At 40.0% G+C, this 15,630-nt stretch overlaps 1 protein-coding gene across 2 annotated transcripts in view; it reads left to right on the top strand.

Annotated features, from left to right (window-relative positions):
• The window catches only part of LOC122837066 (protocadherin Fat 4), a 123,417-nt gene extending 108,046 nt beyond the window's left edge, over positions 1-15,371 (top strand). For both annotated transcript variants that reach the window (XM_044127136.1, XM_044127135.1), the window contains 6 exons: positions 3,533-3,618; positions 4,663-4,842; positions 5,294-5,418; positions 6,856-7,073; positions 10,947-11,208; positions 12,364-15,371. In XM_044127136.1, coding sequence (XP_043983071.1) covers positions 3,533-3,618; positions 4,663-4,842; positions 5,294-5,418; positions 6,856-7,073; positions 10,947-11,208; positions 12,364-14,276 — 2,784 coding nt within the window. In that variant the 3' untranslated portion in view covers positions 14,277-15,371. The remainder of the gene's footprint in view (positions 1-3,532; positions 3,619-4,662; positions 4,843-5,293; positions 5,419-6,855; positions 7,074-10,946; positions 11,209-12,363) is intronic.
• The last annotated feature ends 259 nt before the right edge of the window (positions 15,372-15,630 follow it).

Here is a 15,630-nt window from a genome sequence, read left to right as displayed (position 1 = left end):
CCACAGACTTCCCTTTGAAGTTTCAGAGTGATCAAACAGAGCTCAGAATTCATATACGGTGTTGAAATCAAGACTATAAGTATGCATGCAGAACTGTTTTCAAATCCTCCTCAAATGTTTAAAACCATATAAAATAATAATAGACATGTTTAAATTTCATGTTAAATGATGCATCAGTAATTTTATTTCTTGAATTGAAAAAAACTTAAAGTCAAGGTGAAGCTGGGGTGATTCATCCAGCATGGAGAAATTTCTTACAGTAATTTTAGAATGTGGTTCTCTACTTTTAAAAATATTAACTTTTCTGGTTGTCCATTAACGCATCTCAACTTCTCTGCTATAGATACAAAAAATGGTAACTCTTAGCTAGATGTTTCTTCAAAATGATCAGATTTGTCTGTTAATTATTATCTAAGTCATCATTCTGAAAACCCAAAGTGTCTTTACAATGAATGCCTGTTTATCTCTCCAATGAAAGCCTTTGGAAAAAGCAGAAAGATAACAGGTAAAGTATGGATGAAATTACAAATGTAAAAACACTGACTGACTGATTACTTGACAGTAGAAGGAACAGAAACAAGTTGATATAAGCAAGAACAGTTTGTTTTCAATTCAAGAAAACTTAAAATGTTTCTTAGGGAAGATTGAAAATGAAGTGTGACAGTTTAGTTTTGGAAACTGTCAAAAAACATGAATAAGCTTTTGATTAAGTGAATTATTTGTCCTAATGAAAGGGGGAAAGCAGATGTAGAACAGCAAAGGCACAGTGCTAAACTGGTCGCTCTGCAAAATTTGGCAGGGGAAAATAAAACTTTGTCAGCAGTTTTAAATCAGTGTCAGCAGAACACAAAAAGCAGGTTTCATATTTTTATCTACATTTGTTCCTAATTTCAAATGTTGTTTATTTTTATTATTTTGAAGAAAAACCATCCATGAATGTTCTTTTACCTCTCTGCAGACTTTGACTGTGTCCATGTGTGTGTTTGATTGGACGGAGATTTTGCGTGTGTGTGTGCGTGTGTATGTGTATGTTTGCCCTGCGGGGATGATTTGTGTCAGAGATCCGGGCCGGTGCGGTCCGTGTTTACTTAAACTCCAGGAGAGGTGGAGCGTGATTGCTCCGGTTTTTCAACACTTTCACACACTTTTCCGGACAGTTTCCTCACCAGCACATTTCGTTTCTTCCTCCTGGGCTCGTTCCCTACATCAGAACGCAGAAAGAACAACACACATCTGGGCGAATGCTTTACTGGCATTGACAGGAAAACAGGAAACTGTAGGGAAACAGAAAAATGTTTGGTATTTCTGTGCCACTCTTATCACATATATGAATCAAATAATAAAATGTTTTTGTCAGTCTATGTGCATTGTGATGGACTGAGATCATACTCAGTCCTGAACATGCAGAATTAAAAACATTTATAGGAGTAGAACAAAAAATTTGTTAATAAAACCTGAAGTTAATCTATTGAAATAAGTAGTCGAAAACACAGACATCTAAGCATTAAGGAATAATTTTGTCCTTGGATTTTATTGTGACTATTGAGAATCCCTCCAAATTAATGAAAAGGTGTTCCAATCACCTCCACATTCACAAGTGAATAGGGGTTGTGATGTTATGCACTAATATTCCAGTGAGAGATATTAACACATCAGAGTAAACCAAACGGATTACATTCGTGGAAAATGTTTGATATCACCTTTGCTCCAACAATCTGGCTGTAGACGAGTGGAGGAAGATGGATTGATGGAGAACCTGCCTCTGAATTAGGGATGGGTTGTTTTATTATCCAGCCATCCATCTTTGAGATCAAGTCAAACCAGAGCCCAGAGTCACTCACAGGGACACCCTTTGAGTGGCTCTGAGTTCCCTTATTACTTGTGCATCTGTATGCCTCAATTTATTGTTAATGTCTTTCAGGTTGAGCCAAATTCATGCCTAATCTGTAGTTGTTTTAAGGCAAATTTGAAGGAGCATTTACATTCTTTTAAGAAGAGTTGATATTACGCTTAGATTGTTCTCACTACAGCAGTTCTGCTTCTCATCTGCCAACCAAACTAAAATAAACCACTTTTGTCTGCAATCAGAAGGTGTATTTTTATAACATTGAGCTCAGACGTAATACTGGATCTTCTCACCTAACGTTTTACAAGACGTAAAATAATCACTTTGTTGAAAAATGTTAACAGCTGTTTAAGTAACACGTATTTTGTTTGTTCAGTGAATCATTTTTAAAAGTTAATCACAATAAAGAGTGGAATATATCTGCTTATTCTTGAACTGAATATTTTGATTGGCCTGTAGAAATAAGGAAGATAATTGGGCACAAAGGACCTGTTACATCTAGTCAGTTAACATTGGAGTATGTTCTGCATCTATCCTGTTAGCGGCACCTTATCAATCCTGTGGAGGTTAGCAGGGGGTCCTGGACCCCCATCCCAGATGCCTTTGGGTGAGAGGAGAGCTACTCCCTGAACAGCCAATTTGTCCATCAGTGGACAAAAAAAAAGACGGACGACCAGGCGTGCTCAGGCTAACTTCTACGGCCAATTTAAAAACTCCAATTAATCTTAATATGCATGCTGTTGAACTGGAGGATGAAATCTAACTGCATGAGAACATGCAAACCAAAGTTGCATGTTATTGAACTATTCTAAAGAAGTGTGTTTTATTGTATTTCTCATCAGTTTATTGCAACATTGCATTTATATATTTTCCCCTGAAGAGATTTGCTTGTTTTCAGCTGAATTGTTTGGATAAATACATATCAAAAGAGGGAAAGATTTTAAAGTGTTTGTCATGGTCCCATTTTTTTCTTCACAAAAGCCTGTATTTGTGTCTAAAGATCATCTTTATATCTACTTGATCTGCAAGGATCAAAGAGAAACAATATCCCTTCAGCAATAGCAATGAAGCTGGTCAGATAGAAAACTGAAAGGAGCTCAATGCAAAAAGTATCTTCATGTTGAAGTGAAAAGCTAAGTCCAATTCAGGATCTCTTGCAGGACTTAAAAACTGATGTTCACAGATGCTTTGTATCTGGTCTGACTGTGCTTGAGCTGTTTTATAATAAATAATGGGCAATAATTTCAAAACTTACAGATACCCTTAGCACTTACAACAAGAGTTGTAAGTGCACAGTTACAACTGTAACTGTGCAACGCTACAATGCTTAGCACTTGCAACTGTAGTTGTAAGTGCTAAGCGTTGATACAGAGAGGATGATTACAAATGTATGCCATGTTTTTTAAGATTCTCACTTTACAAGTTTGGCTATTTTTCTTTTTTTTACAGAAAAACCATAAAAATCATGCTGAAGTTTGTGTTTTTGGGGACAAAATGTGAGAAACAGAGGAATAAATACTTTTACAAGACTTTTATTGGATGGATTGGCTCTCCCTGGGAACACTTAGTGAAGCTGGGGAAGATAGAGCTGTGTGTCAGGAATAGTTTGGCAGGAATATTTAGTTTCATCCCTACTCATAATTCTTTCAATGTTTTAGCTTCTTTTTGTTTCTTGTCATTTTACAGGCAGCCTCGCTTACCGTGGATCTGTGCGGTGAGGATCAGGAACCAGGATATTGCGCCGTAAGCAACGTGGCCGTTCACGCCGACTGGTATGAGAATCACACACACACACACACACATGCATGCATACAGCAGCTGATTCTTTAACTGATCCAAATGTAAATATAAAAATGTTGCTCATAATTTATGTGCTGAGGCAAAAATATGTTGTGTTTTTAAAGCTGTTGTGGTTATTGTTGGTTCTTTTCTGTGCTCCAGCAGTCAAACAATCTTAAGATTTTATTACTTGTCTTTAGCAGTGGTTTGCCTGGATTTTTATTTGTAGAACCATTGTATGACTTAAAATACATTTGTGATTTTCCACAGTTAAACAGAGACAACACTGTGACAACACCTTACAAAACAGAAAAACTGATATATCAATTAATGCAGAACTAAATAAAAGTAGATTGATCTTCCTTCTTATTTTATTTGCTTAGTGGAGTCTTAAATTGGGGTCTGGTTCTGGTCTGCTCTGCATCCCCAGAACCAGAACCAAACATAAAGAAGCAGCATTTAGCTTCTATGTACCCCAAATCTGGAACAAATTTTCGGGAAAACTGCAGAACAACCAAAACAGCCAAAACATTGCGTTCCTTTAAACCTGGACTAAAAACCCACCTGGTTAGACTTGCTTTAGTACCGTAATAAATTAAACACAAACCAAAATTTTTATGTTTAGTGACAGCATTTGGAAAAATGTAATGTTTCAGTTGTTAATTTTTGTGTTTAAATTGATGTTTGCCAGGAGAATACATTTTTGAAAGTGCATATCTGCCCGTTTCCAGAAGATTTCCTGTGTGAGATACGTTGTTACTATCAATTTGCACTTATGAGCTCTGTCGCAGCAAAACCCTCTGGAAAAATGAAATTGCTGTGAGATGAAAGGTTTTGTTTTTTCTGTGATTTCTGAGCCACATTTTTGATACTGCATGTTTTTTTTTGTTTGTGTGGAAGTGAGTATATAAAAGGAATTGTTAACATATTTGAAACTCGCTGACTCAAAGCATCTTTTTATTAAAATGTGTGTGCATGTGAAAACCTTCACTTGAATGCATCTGAGTGTGAGCATATTTGTGTTCCTGTATTTGCAGGATTTTGGACGTGCAGCCCAACCGGCTCTCGGTTGGTGGCATCAGGTCGATAGAACCCGTCCTTCATCGCCGTGGTCAGATCGCCACCCACGACTTTGTCGGCTGCATCATGGAGCTCGCCGTCAATGGCCGCCCTCTGGAGCCCAGTCAGGCCCTGGCATCGCATGGCATCCTTGACAGGTCTGCAGCACTAACTCTCAGACCCCCTCATGCCTCCACTGTCTCCATTTTTCTATCTTTTCCCCTCTTTTCTCATCCAACCATCTTCTCTAACCTCCTCGGCTCCTGCTGTGGGACATCTGTTCACACTTTCAAATCCTCCCAAGAGTTTTTAAAAAGATGTTTTTTTAAACCACAAATGGCAGACCTTTGAGGAAGGAAAGGCAGTTGCTGAATATTTTCTCTTCTATCTCAGCAGTGAATGGTGAGGCAAAAGCAGATCTTTTAATATGCTAATCCTCTGGGGTTCTTTAATGGTTTTTGTACTGCCGCATCGGGAGACAAATCAAAGCTCATCTGCTCCTGTTTTTGGAGTTTCTTTTCCAGCAGACCCCTAGGCTTCTTACTGTGAGGCTGAGTTGTCAAAGTGCCTGTCTGATTGTGGGGATTTTGTATGGCTGTGTGTCTATAGATGCCCAAGACTGGAAGGAGCCTGCACCGCCAGCCCCTGCAGACATGGGGGCACCTGTTTGGACCACTGGTCTTGGCAGCAGTGTCAGTGTGTGGATGGTTTTACAGGAAAATTTTGCGAAAAATGTAAGTATCTGTTCTTTGAAATGTAATTTTCTCTTTGATTCTATATATGATCGGTCCTTCATGACTCATGAAAATGTTCACCAATAAAACTGCCTTTGTTTTCCTGCATAAATCCGTAAAGTCAAAAATTGGTGAAGTACCAGTACACATCAATTCTGTGGATTACATATTCTTACTGGAAACAAATAGTACCATTACTGAGAAAACTGGAAACTGTTGTGTGTTTGCCATCAGGTTCAATTTGGTGGGAAATCTGCTGGTTCACTTTACAGCGTGCAAAAACAGAACCATGTTTTTCTAATCCAAGCGCAGTCATGTGCAAAAAAAATTGCTGTAGAGGAGATCTAGAGTCTGCAATGACAGATTAGGAGAAAAATTATACCACTAATCAGAACCAGAGCAGTTCCTCCTCGGGTCATCGTAGGAAGAGAAGCGACTCACTGAGGCCTTTCTTGGCCTCATGGAGGTTTTTATTAGTATAAAACATGAAGCACCTTTTATGCTGTTGCCCCATTTAGGGAAGAAAGACTTCCAGCCCTCTCTACCCCCATCAAGAACTTGCGAAAACCCTCAAAATCAGGATATTCACTGACATTGTAAGTCAGAAATTTGAATAAAAAACACTTTGAAGTTTAGTGAGGTTATAAAATGAAACATTTGCAACACAAAAATGGGAGAAATACTCTGAGATTGATATACACTTACAAGACACACATCTAGACATTTTCCTTTTTAGTTCTAGAGTTTGATTTGAACATCCTGACATATCAAACCATTGTGGCCCTGGCTGTTCATGGTTGTTGTCAGTCTCCTCCAGACATATCACAGTGAGAACTGAACCACAGTTTTGTTGTTTTAAATGACAAAAAAGAAAAGGTCATTAGGTCAAAAGAAAACTTTTTGGACGACAACTGATTGCACTTTACATTTCAATCCTTGTCATAAACAGACATGTAATTTTGAGTTTTGATTTTACAGATTTTCAGCTGCACAAACTGACAGTATGATTGCTTCAAGGCTCATGTTGTGTTTGTATTAGAGTGCTTTGGAACATGAAATCATACCCTGCACTTAACGGTTTAAAAAGTTAGTAAACACATACATTTGTATTGCATTAGGTTTTGGGGATTCCATTCAAATTTCAGGCGCTTTGGTACGGTTCTTTCTGTAAGCCCCGTTTCCTGAGAGCGTGTATGTGAGGATTTAATGTGTTACTCAAAGACAAATCGGCTGTTCTGGGGATTCCCTCGCATACTAGGAGGATATTTGTAATGGCTGGTGAGAGTATGGGGACAAATATGTGGCTGTGGCTGAGGAATTGGGAAAATAATTCGATACCCACAGCCTGCCGAGAGCAAAGAGGAAATTTTCACTTGGCATATGAAACGTTTGTAACGTCAGCCGGGACTCTGAGTAATTTATGTCTTTTTCCTTCAGACATGACACCAGACACTGCACTGTCTCTGGATGGCACCGGCCGCCTCGACTACGCCCTGAAGCAGGGACCCAAACGTGACGTCCTGCTCAGGCAGTCGCTCCAGGGCGCGGCGTCCAACGGAATCAGCCCGAGCAGCCTGGAAGTAAAGTTTAGGACACGGAGCAAGACTGGCACTCTGTTGCACATTCAGGAAAGCAGCAACTATACCACTATTAAGGTAAGGAAAGAAGCAACAAAAAGGTCTGTTTTTCATGAGCCTATATGTCCTCTTGTACTTCTCAACTCTGTTGTTACACCTATAAGTTCAGGTTTTCACCCAGTTGGGGCAATGAATGGTGAAAATCTAGGAGCATATCTCCAGATAAAAGTTTGCATGATTCACCAGTCTGCTCATCCCCGCACCTCATCAAAAAAGTGATCTCACACTCAATAACCTTGTAGTACAAGGCAGAGATAAAAGCACATTTTTACCAGTGAAATCCCTGTTCTGGCTCCCACGAATTGATGTTTCAGCCTGTGTGTTCCAACGATGAGCTAAAAGTTTTAAATCCTGAACCGGCAGTCATTTTTTGTTATGACCAGGCTTGTGGGATGCAGCATAAAATGGAAAGCGATCACAGACTGTAGAAAAATACTGGGTTTATTGAGCTGGGAAAGTACTGAAAGGTAAAGTCTTGATGATACTATGCCAAACCAAGCACAGCAAGCCCTAAAGCTCACATGTATCCTCATCAATTCAAGCAGTGAAGACAGTTCATCAGCCAAGAACCATGACAAAAAGCACAACACCTTTGATACTTGGGTCTGACATCCTTTGGTTATTTATCTGTGGGATAAATGTACAGCAAAAGCTGCACAGTTACACCTTACTGGAAATTCTTTTTACTTATAATGTGCCCAGTGGCCACATAGAAAACTGTGAAAGTTGCAGGGTGCGACATTTTTCTGGTAAGAACATAAACATGCTGACTTTGTTCACTAGATTTGAGAAAAAAATATGGCACTTAGCTGTTGGAGGAGGGAAGTATAAGGCCTCCGAGGCACAAAATTAAAGTTGCACTAAAGTTGTTCTATTATCAGAGTGTATTGCAAAGTAAGTACACAACAGATTCCATGCTGTCACTTTTTTAATAAACCAAAGTGAAAATTAATCATACCCTTCTGCTTCCATAGGATGTGCTACAATCTATATTGTTCAAATCAAATGCACTTGAATAAATGATCATCAGTGTCATCACCTTTTCAAAGGCAGCAGGTTTAGCAGGTTGAACACGCAGACCTGTGTTAATATAATGCCTCGCTGAAAAGACATCAACAGTAACCTTAAAGATGTTCACTCCTCATGACCCTACAAGGAGAAGCCTGTGTACACAATGGACAGCTAGATGGATGGACAAATACTGAATAAGTATCACTTGTTTGGACGTTTTACCAAGAGAATATGGCAGAGAGGTTTACATTTGCAAAGTTGCATCTTAATGAACTTCAAGACTTCTGGAACAATGTTCATTAGATGGATGAAACCAAGTTGGACATGGTTTGTTTGAAGAAATAATAGGACAATATGCCTCATTTTAACTAATAAGGCTGGTCCTGGTACCAGGGTACCTCACACTCAGTTTTAATAGTTTTAACAGTTTCAAAGACAAAGCTTCGCGCCAACTGGGTCATCAACAGGATAATAGTTCCAACCACAGCGACAAATCTACAATAAAAAAGCTAAAAAAAAAAAAAAAAAAGTGCTGCAGTGACTAGAAACATTGTTGGTCTGACTGGGCAGCTCTTTTGTGGGTTATTGCTTTCCTAAAAACAACAACAACAACAACAACAACAAAACATTAAAACTAAGGAAGTATTAAAGAAAGAACACTTTAAGCATTTTATTTCAAACAAAAATCTTGTTCAGATTGTTTACCATCAAGGTTCTGCAGAAAGTGCAAAGGACTTCCTGATTCTAAAAGAATGTGGCTGTCTAGACTTACTAGGAACATTTTTGCCACTGTGTTGAGGCTGACTGTTTCTAACCAGAAAAGTGTTCAAACACCAGCAGACATCAGCACAGACTGAGCGTAGGAAAAGTCCACCGGTGTTTCTCAGACTCCTCCTCTTCATCCCTCTCCCCTTCTCCTCCGTCCCTCTCTGACTGATCCTGGGCAGCTGCCCAAAGAGGCCCAAACGTTCATTCAACGCCTTCAATTTTCCTTTCAGACATCTCAGCCCAATCGACCACTTCCCACTGCAACATGAGGCTTTCTCAGCTCTGATTTGGTCTTCTGGCTCAAGATGGCTTCTGGTGCTCATCAAATCTCAGCTTTCTAAAGTATTAAAACAACTACGAAACAAAAAAAAAAAAAAACTTGGTGTGGGAATACATACTGTGCATGTATATATGTTAAGAGAACTACATAAACAGTGATGTGAAAAAAACAAGATGTTTAATAGATAAGTCTCATGATCGGTTTTCCAGCTTCAGAGAACTCTGTATTCTTTGGCTTGGTGTGCTTTTCCCATTTTAAATCAATTCTTCCGGAAGCTACTTATCATGACTGACTTTTGGGTTCTTTGTAAAGGGAGGAGAACAAGATTACTTTTCCATCGAAGTGAGGAGAACACGAGATTACCATTCACAGAGAAAGCCACAAACTCATAGCCAATGCCAAAAGGAGGCTTATTAATTTTGCTTAAGGACACATTGTGTGCTTTTTTCCCTTAAGTCAGAGAATGAAGCATTGCACTCCCTGTGAATCCATTTGTTTGGAGGATTTTGATCGTCCTGTAGGTGAACAGCATGAGTAAAAAGCATGCAAGTAGTGAGAACATGATAGAGTGTAGCGTGTCCTGGCAAGAGAAAGATTTATGACTTTCTCTTGCCAGGAAGCTGCATTTTTGTTTCTGATCTCTGACCTCAGCATCCCATTCTGAGAGCAGTTTGGTATAGACTCAGGAAAGACTTCCTCCCATCATTCCTGATGAATGTTGGCATGACAACGCATTGCATTAATCTGAGAAGTTTTGTTGCTGTTGTTTATGTAGCTCCCGCTCTCTAAATTTTATCTGACAGTGAAAAAAATGTGGGAGTAAGCATTTTGTTGACTATCTTGTTCTGTGTCATCTTTGGCATTTTTAAATGTTTATATTCACACGTTGATAAAACTGACATTTAGCTAATTTACGTTACAAGAGCAAATATAGCCTTAAAATAAATGTGCCTTTTGTTGAGGTGGCATAGTCATACATTAAGAGTTTAAGAAATACAACCTTTGATTTGAGTGCTTTGGGCAACAAAAATCCTCATGCCAGGAGAAAAAAATACTTCTCCTGACATATGAGCAAACAGTGAGAACAAATCTTGGGATTCCTGTTTATATATCATCTCTATATTTTTCTCTGATTCTACAACAGATATTTACTAAAATCTCCTCCCCTCAAGCTTGACAATATACATGAGGGCCTTTTTTATTAATTCTTGGAGCAATTTTCTGACCTATTAAGAACACCGCAAATCTGCCTTTATGCTTTCTTATCTTTCCCATTTTGAAAAGTTGCTAGGAAAATGACTAATTTATATCTGAATAAATCGGGAAGAAACAGATTAAAAATGTAAAACAAATTTAATAAATTAATGTATTAAAAACATCTTCAATTATGTTTTATTGTGTTATACCAAAATAAATTTTAAAAAGTTTTTGTTCTCAGCTGTTTTTTACAACATGAAGAAAAAGTACAATATTCTGCATAGGAATGTTTGAGATGAGTTCTTAATTTTTCTATAATTCAAATTTCATTGTATTTGTGATATTAACTCCTAAATTTTACATTAAGAAGATAAAATTGCCTTCCATCTTCTGTAATTTTTTTTTTTAAGTTATACAATGTTAATGAGCTGAAAGGAACCTGAATTTATTAATTTAGGTGACTAACAATCCGTTAAAAAAACAAAAAAACATGTAACATTCTGCACTAGCTCACTGGGTGGGCTGTCACAGTGAAAGTAGAAATAAAATATTTTTTTTTTCATTTTACTAGGGGAACATTTGCAATCAAGGACAACCAAAACACAACCAAAACTTATTTCTGTTCTCTTTCTCAGTTGAGGAATGGCAACATCAACTACATCTCGGATGCTGGTGTTGGTGGGAAGGTGGAGAGGAATCTGGGAGACGCTGTATTGTCGGACGGCCAGTGGCACATCCTCTGGATGTTTAAGAACAGCTCGTCCACTGTTCTCCAGGTGGACGGTGGGCTCCCCAGACCCATCCAACACGCCACCCAAGACTTCGGAGGTCTCAGCGTTCTGACCTTCTCGTTAGGTGGGATCCCACCTGGACCCGCTCAGCAGAAAACTGGAGCAGGTAAACACTTTCTTCTGTTAGTTTTCCCCTAATCTTTTATAGTTTTGTGTTACTTTACGTTTAGTCACTGAAGCGCCCAAGTCGTGTTTTGTGAAGCAAACTTTTATCTGTCAAACTATCTATCTGTTATTTTGCAAGACTAAACTATAGTCACATAAGTGCAAAGGTATAAAAATTCAAGGCAAACAAGCCTGTGGCAGTTGTATATAAAACTGAGCTACTATCCCGCAAAACTTTGACAAAGTGAAGTTTTTACCAATTACACAGACCAGAACCAACATTAGTTTAACTTGACTTCATTTCAGAAAATGTTGACTTTTCATGCTAAACCTCTTCCCAGTTCAGCTTTTCTTTGCCGGGTTCTTAAATCCCAGATCAGATGTCCTTGAGTATAAGTTTGGAAAAGGTTAAGCAGAGGGTTTCCAGGAGGAGGTAATGCAACACAGTAAATTTCAGGATTTTAAGGGGAGGGAAAAACAAGGCCTACACTATGTACTAATATGGTAAAAATTAGCCATTTGAATGATTTGTTGAGGTCTTTTACAAAGGGACCATTTCAAAACAAACACGCTCTCAGCACGCAGACCTGTGGCAGGCTGCCTGTTAACCAGCCTTTACTTCAGTGTGTGTCTGAACATTTGGGTTCTATTGTGCGCTCACTGCTCCTAAGCTAATGAAAAGACACAAATGGATTTAATCTGCACTGGGATAAATTCAATAAAAATCTGTTTACATCTGTGAGGCAGTGCTGTTAGGCAACAGGCTGAATTAGACACAGAGACATTCATCCAACCCAGATGCATGTCTTGAAGCCATAATGGCCCCGACGATGGATTCTCTGTTAGAAAACATTTCATGTCTTCCTTCAAATTGGCCAGTGATGGATGCAGCCCGATTTTTAAAATATGTTTTTTTTATTTTTTTTTATACAGTAGATGCTTTCCATGAGAAATTACCAGTTTCATTGTTTTTGTCCTAAGCTTGAACTTATTACCCATCCAAACAAAATTCCTTTACCTCTGATTATAGCTCGAAGTTCCTGCTGTTTATGAGGAACTGATCCAGGCCCAATGATTCTTCCTTATACCTCTGTTGTGTACCTGCTGCTGGCTGTTCTTAACTAATCCGGTTTGTTTTTCCTATATTTTTCTGCAGGTTTTGATGGCTGCCTGGCATACGTAAAGTATAATGGGGAGAACCTGCCATTTACTGGAGAGCACAGCCTTGTGGCGTTATCGAAGACCAGTTCATCTGTAAAGATCGGCTGCAGAGGGCCCAACTTGTGCGAGAGCAACCCATGTTTAGACGGCCTGATGTGCGTCAACCAGTGGTACACATATCAATGTGTCCCGCCCGGCGACTGTGCCTCTAATCCCTGCCAGAACCACGGCAGCTGCAGCCCAGACCCCCACTCTGGGTTCACCTGTATCTGTTCCGAATTCTACACTGGCAAGACTTGCGAAACTCTGGTGGCCTGTCTGGGTGTCCAGTGCCCTCAAGGTACCGTCTGCACCACAGCCGACAATGGTGGCTTTGTCTGCAGTCCCAGTCCTACAGTAGAAGCCATGGTTCTACCCATCTGGGCTGTGCCGGCTATTGTCGGCAGCTGTGCTACCGTCCTTGCCTTGGTGGTGCTCAGCCTGATCCTGTGCAACCACTGCAAAGACCGCAACAAAGCCAAAGTGCCAAAGGAACCTAAGGAGAAGAAACCTAGTGAGAAGAAAAAGAAGAAGAAAAAGAAGAAGGGTAGTGAGAATGTCGCTTTTGATGATCCAGACAACATCCCACCATATGGAGATGACATGACAGTACGAAAGCAACCAGAAGGGAACCCTAAGCCAGACATTATTGAGAGGGAGAACCCATACTTGATATATGATGAAACAGACATTCCCCACAACAATGAGACTGTTCCCAGTGCTCCCTGTGCGCCTTGTAATGGGCCAGAGGCAGATATTGAACATTATGACATTGACAATGCCAGCAGTATTGCGCCGTCAGATGCAGACATCATCCAACACTACAAGCAGTTTCGCAGCCACACTCCCAAGTTTTCTATCCAGAGACACAGCCCGCTGGGGTTTGCCAGACAGTCGCCATTACCACTAGGTGCAACAAGCTACACTTATCAGCCTCAGTACACGCAAGCCCTGAGGTCCACTCCACTCAGCCACTCCCACTCTGCCTGTCCTACCCCCAATCCACTTTCCAGACATTCCCCAGCTCCATTCACCAAACCTTCTTCCTTCTACCGCAACACTCCCACCAGAGACCTCAACCTGGCTCGCCGTGAAGGCAGCCCACTGGACATGCACAATGACATGTGCCAACCCCCGCCCATGTTCAACTACGCCACCCGGCTGGGGAGGCGCAGCAAAAGTCCACAGACGATGGCCGGCCACGGCCACAACTCCAGGCCGGGTAGCCGGCTGAAGCAGCCAATCGAACAGATCCCTCTAGAGACAGGACCTCCAGTGGGGCTGTCCATCGAAGAGGTGGAGAGGCTTAACACGCCACGTCCACGCAACCCCAGTATCTGCAGCGCTGACCACGGGCGCTCCAGTTCAGAGGAGGACTGCCGTAGGCCGCTGTCAAGGGTCCGCAACCCAGCTGATGGTATTCCTGCTCCAGAGTCCTCATCTGAAAGTGACTCACATGACTCCTTCACCTGTTCGGAGATGGAGTACGACAGGGAAAAGCCCGTCTCCTACAGCTCCAGAGTTCCCAAGCTCTCGCAAGTCAACGAGTCAGATGCTGACGATGAAGACTACGGCGGGAGGCTCAAGCAGAGGCGATATTCTAGCCGGCGGGCAGAAGGAGGGCCCGGCATTGCCCAGACACCTTCCGCTGAGCAACATTACACACTACCCCACAAACTGGGCCAGCAAGCTGGGGGCTTCAACTGGGACAATCTTTTGAACTGGGGGCCCGGCTTTGGACATTATGTTGACGTTTTTAAGGACTTAGCTTCGCTTCCTGAGAATGCTGCAGCGAAGGACATTGAAATGAACAGCGGGGATGGCTCAGTAACCATTCTCAATGAAGGAGAAGCTGAGCAATATGTATGAGACTATTTATTACAGTGTTGTAGAATTTTGTCAATCTTCGTTCTAAAAAAAGAATGGCTGTATATTTTGTGAGTAAATTGAAGTGTATGTTTTTATTGATACTCAACAGAAAAAGACGAATTTTAATGTGGTAAGGCAGAAAAACGAGGAATGATTTAATCGTTGCCACCTTGGAATAGTTTACCAGTCTTTTCTTGGTTGAAACTGTACAAACTGTGCACTCATCTCTCTGAGACCTCATTAAGTGTATCCATCAATACTGGATGGCTTTTGGAAGAAAAACCTCACCTGCGTTCAATTTCGGAGCTTACATTATCTCAATCAAGCATTTTATTCCTTCATTACCAATAATATTTCCCCTCCTAAAATATTCTGTCAAAAGATAAGAAAGTGGCTACATTCATGAAAGAAGTCTATTTTTAGGAATGCATTATTAATTTTTTAAAAGGAAGCATGTGTGTTTAATCAAAAAGCACCTGACGCAGCCCTTCTGTGTGAAAACAATCACTTTCAATGTTTTTCAGACCCCACCAATAATCCAATCTTTTTTTGCCTTACTCCGGTTCCTCCTCTTAGACTGGCTAAATGTCCCAAGAGTGAAAGGTAATCACGTCTGCTGCCTTACAGACATTTGAGGATTCTGTTTTATTGGCCTGAAGAGATAGTCTTCTTGGGGAAAAAGTGTTTGTTAAGAAAAAATTGCATTAACACTCTCTGACCAGCCAATATTCTCCCTGGCACTTATGAAAATAAAAATGTTGATCCTGTAAACATGACCTGAACTAAAACTTAATGAACTTATGTACATTTTTTTTCTTATTTTATGAAAAATCACAGTCATTTGTCTTGTTGGTGGTGTTCTTGTTCATTATGTTGACATGTATGGTTTCTACATTTTTTTTACTGTTTATTAACTTAAATTACTTTAGCAGTGTTTTTATGCAAATTTTCATACGCTGAAGTGTTATGTTCTTACTTTCAGGGAAAGTAAGATCGATTACTTATTTTTTACATTTGTTACATATGTAACATCAGTATTTTCCACTTTTGATAAAACTATAACATGCTGTATGCTTTGTACCTGTAAAAAGCCAATAACAGAATAAAAAAACGTATTTATTTAAAAAGTTCCTCATTTCTTCTTTCTCAGCAGCTCATTAGGGTGCATTTGAGCATCTGCAGTTTTTAAAAATAGATAAAAATCATTTGGGAGCTGAGTTATTCTCCATCTGTGCAGAATTTTAAATGATACAGAGTCTTAACAAAACATTTAAGAAAGCATTTCAGGACCCAAATGAAACTGAGCTACGCTGCTCACAGCCAAACCAAACATGGAGCAGACTCCATGACACAG

Source organism: Gambusia affinis, linkage group LG09 (genome assembly GCF_019740435.1).
Source record: "Gambusia affinis linkage group LG09, SWU_Gaff_1.0, whole genome shotgun sequence".
NCBI lineage: Eukaryota > Metazoa > Chordata > Actinopteri > Cyprinodontiformes > Poeciliidae > Gambusia > Gambusia affinis.
This window is presented reverse-complemented; position numbering and strand designations above follow the sequence as displayed.